Source organism: Ammospiza nelsoni, chromosome 3 (assembly GCF_027579445.1).
Source record: "Ammospiza nelsoni isolate bAmmNel1 chromosome 3, bAmmNel1.pri, whole genome shotgun sequence".
NCBI lineage: Eukaryota > Metazoa > Chordata > Aves > Passeriformes > Passerellidae > Ammospiza > Ammospiza nelsoni.
Window position 1 is genome coordinate 47626317 of NC_080635.1, and position 6881 is coordinate 47633197.

The 6881-nt window shown below is 38.7% G+C and overlaps 1 protein-coding gene across 4 annotated transcripts; it reads right to left on the bottom strand.

Moving 5' to 3' along the window:
- Positions 1-450: 450 nt before the first annotated feature.
- LOC132071212 (uncharacterized) lies at positions 451-6857 on the bottom strand. Of its 4 annotated transcripts, none has more exons than XM_059468636.1 (3): positions 6778-6857; positions 3833-4014; positions 451-2364 (listed from the first exon to the last, which is right to left on the bottom strand). In XM_059468636.1, exon 3 carries the CDS (start codon positions 2345-2347, stop codon positions 1502-1504), a length of 846 nt encoding a protein of 281 aa, XP_059324619.1. In that variant the 5' UTR covers positions 2348-2364; positions 3833-4014; positions 6778-6857; the 3' UTR covers positions 451-1501. The 4 variants fall into 4 exon arrangements, with proteins under 4 accessions (XP_059324619.1, XP_059324618.1, XP_059324616.1 ...); XM_059468635.1 differs by having other exon boundaries at positions 451-2409; XM_059468633.1 differs by having other exon boundaries at positions 452-2500.
- Between the last annotated feature and the right edge of the window lie 24 nt (positions 6858-6881).

Sequence of the window (6881 nt, forward strand, 5' to 3'; positions counted from 1 at the left end):
CTCACTTCTGCTCTTCCACATCTCTTCTCCATCCCACTGGGAGAAGTAAGGAAGCAAGTAAGAAACTGTGCAGGCACTCGGTGTCTTCCAGGCCCACCACATTAGCCAGCCTTTTGATCAAAACTAAAATCAGACTTGTCTGACAAACCAAGTAGCACCAAATAAAGTGTGGTCTACCATTTACTACCTCTGTTCATCTGACCCATGATTTAGCAGTTAGCATATGAAAGGTAACATTCTTGCAATTCTGAGTCCTCTATAATTTTGAAAGCTACAAAAATCTCTTTCAGTTACCTAAAAATTGCCTATTCTTCAAAGACTATTAAAAATGCACAGTTCAGGTTCAAAGAGATCCTTACCCATTTATTTTGATGCTCATATGTGTTATGTTTTATCATTCATAATGTAATATTTCTCTTTGGCATCGTCCCTAATAAACACCCTAAATTATTTTATTGTAGTTGCAAGATAGAGATATCCCACTTCTCTTCAGTTTATTAACTGACTATTTACTTCCTCAAAACTGACTATTTACTCAGTAATTTCTTTTTACCAAATTTTGAGCAGTGCTAGGATTTCAGAGGTTCTTGATTTTCAAATTATACCCTTTTCAGTCTTGCTTCCTTCTCACTTCAGTTTCCTTTATTAATTGCCCATGTTTTCTAGGAGTTGACTTGCAGTCATGGCTATTCATGCCACTATATTCTCCACTGTGCAGAAACTTTCCATAATGTAGTACTATTGCCAGTAAAAATCAAGTGTTTAATCCTATAGTGAGTGAAATAATGGAGAAGCTCTCAGAAGAGAAAGGAGGGAATCATACTGTAAGGAAAACCATCCAAAATGCATTATGTGTGTGTGCTATCTTTATCAGCCTTCCACCCAGTCACTACCTTATTGTTATGCTATTTAAAGTGTGACAAAGTTGGAGTGCTATAAGGGCTATCAGATCTTTTTTTCATAATTCATTATATTAAAAAAACCTGGGGTAGATCAGACCGTGTGTCATGGCTCAGCATTACTGTTTACTTCCAAACCCTAGGGCTTTATAAGCACCAAATGGAAACTGGTCCTGGCCCCAAACATTTTATACAGTGGTATTATCCAACTATCTTTCTTAAAGGTCAAAAGAAAAGCAGAGACATTTAATTAATTTGAACAGATAATGCACTAAGGCATTGCACAGAATTTATTAGAAGATCAGTTTTTTATCATGAGACTGGAAAGAAATTAAGCACAGGCAAGTGATGCTTGCACCCACTTATCTTAGAGCAGTCATTTCAAGGCTGGGTCTAGTACAAAGGTGTGTGTTAATTTTTGGGTTGGATTTGTTGGTATTAACTGTGGATTTCCTCTATGTTGATGCATTCCTTTGCAGGATGGTTTCTTTCTACTAGCATCCACAATTATACTGCACTTCAGCGTTCCAGGTGAATTAGTTGTTTGATTGTTCCAGATCACTACTCTATTAAGGAAAGGCATCTTAACAGGACAGCCTCTTTCAGCATGGCAGAAGATTGTGTTTCTGCTGGCTACAGTAGTTAGCTTGCCAGAATTTCATTACAGCCCTTGCCAGGGCTTTACAAAATCTGTGACGCTCTTCAGCTGCCCTCACCCACTGGGGCAGCTCAAGCTGAATGGCATCAATGGTGCCAGAACTCCGGGAACCAAAAGTCTTTGTTATGTACCCACCACTATAATAGCTTCCATTATTTGGGCTAGGATTGGATGGAGAAGGCACACAGACATAACTCTTATTTTGTCCTTCAATATATTTACCCAAACTTCTGTTCCCTGAAACCAAAATCTCAGAAGACACATTGACCAGCTGACTGGCCAGATGGCTAATTGAGGAATCCGATGCAGAAAAGACACCCGAGTTAAGGGACGTTTTTGAAAGTGTGTAACCTAGTTCTATCCACCTTTCAGGATGTGCTTGTCCATGGATATCCAGAATTAGGCCCCCTGACATCTGTGATTTTGCAGTGGTCAAAAATCCCATATAGTCCTCCCAGGCCTGTTCTGCTTGGGGAATTCCAAAGGAGGCTTCTTCCTTTTCCCTGTTAGCATCCATCTTGAACCTCTGTAGGTGATTTATGATGATATGTGGGAAGAAGCCACCAGTAATTTTGTTGATTTCTTCAGCAAGAGCCTGAGCCACCTCTATAGTATACCTGTCTTGTTTGGTAGACACTTTGCATTTCACAGCATTTTGAATACTTCCAGGAGGACAGTCATGAGAGAAAATACAAGAGGATGTCTTCTCATCCCAACAGGCGGCCTCTCGATCAGGGATGTCTTTAGGTTCCAGTGACCCACCATGTGGGACAGAGAGAATGAGGTTCATGTTGCCCACTTGATATTCTGTGAAATTATTGTAACCAAATATAACATCTTTGGTGCCAGTGACTTTCAAAAGCAAAGGTAAAATGGAAAGGAGGAATAAATACATATTTTTATTTGCCTCTAGAAGACTCAGCAATATGGAATATATCAGTACCTATAAAAAAGCAAAAAACAGACTATAGATTACTTACAGCTGGGAAAACATGAGACTGTTCAGCTACTATTGGCATAATTAGTTAATGATTAACCTATTTTAGTTTTATTCTACGTAGCACAAAGAAGAACACTTGCATGAGAAACAGAAATTAACAGGGCACTTAGTATGGCTAAATGTAACAGATGCAAGGGAAATGGTAGGCTACTGGACCTCCCCTATTTCCCCAGAAAGCACAAACAATATTTGATCACCCTATCTGATTCCAGAAAATCATCTCAGCAAAATATCTGATTTTTTTTTTTTTTTGCATCAAAGCCTTTTTTTTTTTCCATCTCTAAAATGTAAGAAAATTCTAACAGAACTTGATAAAACATCTGTATGCCATTGACCTGTATGAAATATCTTTTGATTATCGATGTGGTTATACAAACTGGAGGCTATGCCAGTCCAGACCAGCACTTGTGTGACCAGGCTTGTGTGAAATAATGAGACTGATAAAAATTGATTGCTACTAAGCTCTGTCTCTAATTATGCTCCAGACTGAGTTACCTTAAGGCCTTTATAGATAGGTATTATTGAATGAATTAAGTAGTGACTCTTTTCTTTAGTTTGCAAGTCTCCATTCTCTTCAAGTGACCAAAGATATTTTAAAACCCTCGCTAATTTGCCATTTTTTGGAAAGCTGGAATTTAACAAGATGCTGACAGGTCTCTCTGATTTGAAGAGGGCAAACTGCCACTGAGAGGGCATTGAGCACTGTGCAAGCACCTGCCATCAGCTGCCTACTCTAAGAAAGGGAATAGGCAACTTCACCCAAATAACACAGCAAAATATTATATTCCTGTTATGAGGGAGTGAGTGCTGCTGGATTTTTAGAGACAATTTCTCCTGCCTACTGCACTGCACTCTGAGGAGCCTGTACCTCAGAGTGCATCTGAGGTAAAATAAAATGTTTATCTTCTGCTCTTTTTTCTGGGCTGAAAGTCCCATAAAAGTCTGTGAGCTGGAATCAGATCTCTGAGAATCTCAGATAGTTTTTCTGGTTTTGACAAAAGAATTTTTTTGTTTCATTTTAAGCTTTCATTTAAAAGGTCCTTTTAAATGAAAGGACCTTTTAGTTGAGCTACTGGCTTAAAACAAGATTTTATCCAAGGCCCGGTATGGTTCATGTTTCCATAGACTTCCCTGAAACACAGACATTCACCTGCTAGTTAACTGCATGCTACCAGAAACACTGAGGAAAGAAACGCTGTCAAACATTATTCAAAATCCCTTTTCTCAGAAAAACAGACTACATATGCAGAGTGTGTAAGTCTAGGAATAGCTTACCTGATGTGCAGAGGGGTCCAGCACCAAGATAAATAAATCGACAGCAACAATTCACCTGTCCCAGGAGGAGTCGAGTTTGTGCGTCTCAGGCTCTCTGTTAAATAGGATGGCACAGCTGCTCCTTTCCCACAGCATGCTGAGCTGTGTGTGGTTATCGGCAGCAGTTCGCTTCTTGCAATTTCCTGTTAATTATTGCATCAAGCTGTTAATGCTGTTAATCCCACTGGATCATGCCTTAATGATCTATGGAGAGAGAGTTCTGGACAGACTTGGAGAGTCTGGAGGCAACTGTGTTATTGTGAGGTAAAAAAACAAAGACAAAAAAGACCCAAGAGTAAATTAAAGTGTAGTAATGACTGCATGACTAGTTTGAAGATTTACCTACAAATTAAGAGTTTTTCCTGCCTCTGCGCCTCCGAAAGCGAAACTGAAGTGCCCTTTGCACTCGGCTGCAGCTGAGGCTGTGTCCCAAGAAGCCTCTAGGGGCCAGGCTGAGCTATGCCGAGGCTTCAGCAGCACCCGCATGTGTGATTTCACAACGACAGATCACAAGGGAGAAATACACACTGGGATACCAGAGTTTAGCATGCTTTCGTTCTCTATACTGACATTACGTGTCCAGAGATAAAAAAAAAAAAAAACTTGCCACAAGCAACACAGCCACACTTAAGTTCAGAATAGCTGCTAAGCTAACATAATCAGCAGATACCCATATCAAAACTATGTTAACTAGATAATCTAGGTTTTTAATGACTTTACTAACACTATTCATATAATATTTTCCAGATGAATGAGGAGCTTTTAAAAACATTTCCTCTGCTACTAAATATGGTTTGAGGATGTCGTCCTCTAAACTTCTCTCAACTGTTCATGAATTTGCTGGTGGTATTACAGTCTGGCTTCTTAGCTAAGCTAAAAGAAACTGTGAAAATATATAGTCCAATAACATAAATTTCAATAAAAGACAGATAAAGGGTGCAGTGAGTGTAATGCTGCCACCTATCAGAGAAATATCAAATCCTTTTCTAAGAAATTGATTACATTGTCCAACTAACTTCCAAACCAATTTTTTGAGATAAAAGTGATCAACTTCTTAAGCAGTGAAAACAATATAGTTGCAGTAATAAGAAATTCACTGAAATTTCAGAAAAATTAATGTAAACCAGTCACCCAGTCTACTAATATCATCAAAGCTGATGGTCTGATTGTGAGCTTCAGCAAAGTGCTGGTTTTCATTCCAAGGATTTTAATTTTCTGCACTTCCAGCTGTGCCAGACACTGCATGGAAGGAAGTTTAGTAAAAATCTGTAAGATGTCCTTGCCCATTGTAGTGCACAGTGGGGACAAATTTTATTTTACTTTACTTATCTCTGTAAAGGCTAGATGCTTACATCAGACAGTGATCCTATTTCCTCTCTTTAGGAGAGCTGTGTTGAGAAAGAAGCAGTTCTAGAGGTACTTCCGTGTCTTTATCTTGGACACCTATCTCAAATTTCTATTAGGGGTCAACAAGGCTATACACACAATAGCTCTTCTTTTTTTATTACATGACAGAAAACAGTTGCAAAAAAACCAAAATGTTTCTGCTATACTTTCTACTTCAAGATCTCTTTAAAATGCATTCTGCCAGTCACTATTACAAAACTGCTTAAGGAAAGAGAAGAATACACAGCAGAGATTTGGCATAGTAATTTCTAGTCTTACCAGTTCTCCTGATACAGGAGCTACTTGTGAAAGAATTCTCTATATTAATACAAGTCAATTAACCATGACACAGTGCTGCTTCCTTGTTTCATCTGGTACCTATGGGAAATAAAACTGCAATGCTACGGTATTCTTCCAGGAAATAACTCACCAAAATGTTACCATCTGACTACTTTCTTTCAAGAGACACTGTTGAACTTAAAGATCGGTAACTTTCACCAGTTTTAAGTCGAGATGGCTCTAGTGAAATCAACAAAGCCTTTGACATATAGTATCAAGCTTCTATTATTTTATAGAAGTTATGAGATGTCATGAGGGTGGGTCACACTGGTTCATACATGGCTGAAGACATTTGTAATAAACTGAATGTTAAGGCATGCTGTGCTAACTCTTCCATGCCAAAGTATCCTTCCTTTCAGGTGAAGGGACTGAAAAGGAAAATCAGAGCCGGGCAAGAGTTCTGTAGTGCTGGCTTCCTTCAAGACAAGTTCATTGGCTCCTGTGCTTCTGACTCTGAGCTTCACCTTAACTATTTTTAATTTACAGAAAATAGTCCAAAGTGTTTTTAATTGAATTGCATGCAAGATTTTGAATGATATTGGTACATTACATTATCTACTCTGATTTCTGTTCTTCCCATGAGCACAGCAGTTTGATAGAAAAATAAATGTCAAAAGTGATAGAAGAACATATTATTAAGAGAAGCGAACCTAATCCAAATGGATTCTAACTGCAGTTGGATTTAAAACTTGTGTAGTGTGTCATGTGTAGTCAGAATCATGGAGTGAAAAAAGAATTGGCAAAGTAGAATTCAATCAATATTTTCAACATTAAAACATCTTATGCTATCACTGTGGCCTAGTTATTTCTATGCATTTCTTAGCTGAGAACTTGTAATTCAGATGTGCTCTTTCCAGAATGCACTGAATTTAAACTTTGCTGTCCACTGTCTGGAAACATTGTTTTCTACACTGCTGACTGTGTCATCCACCTCATTGCGCCAATCTCAGAACTGCAGAGGCTTCCAAAAGGCATGTAGAAAAAGAAACTTATACCTGGTAGATATTGGCCTTCCAAAGGACATACAGAAAAAGAAATTTCTATTTGGTAAATATTGGCCTACATTTGCATCTTACTGCAATTTTTGTTATTATTTATGCAAGCAAACCCTTACGATAACTGACAAGAAAAGGAACCTGTATCACATAATTGTAACTTCGACCATCGGTTCTTACACTAACCCCGGGGTTTCAGTGCAGTAACAATATCTGTCCTTCCCTTGACCCTCGGCAGGCAGAGACCCGCGTGAGCCCCTCCCTGCCCCTCTCCTCTCACGGCGTTGGCT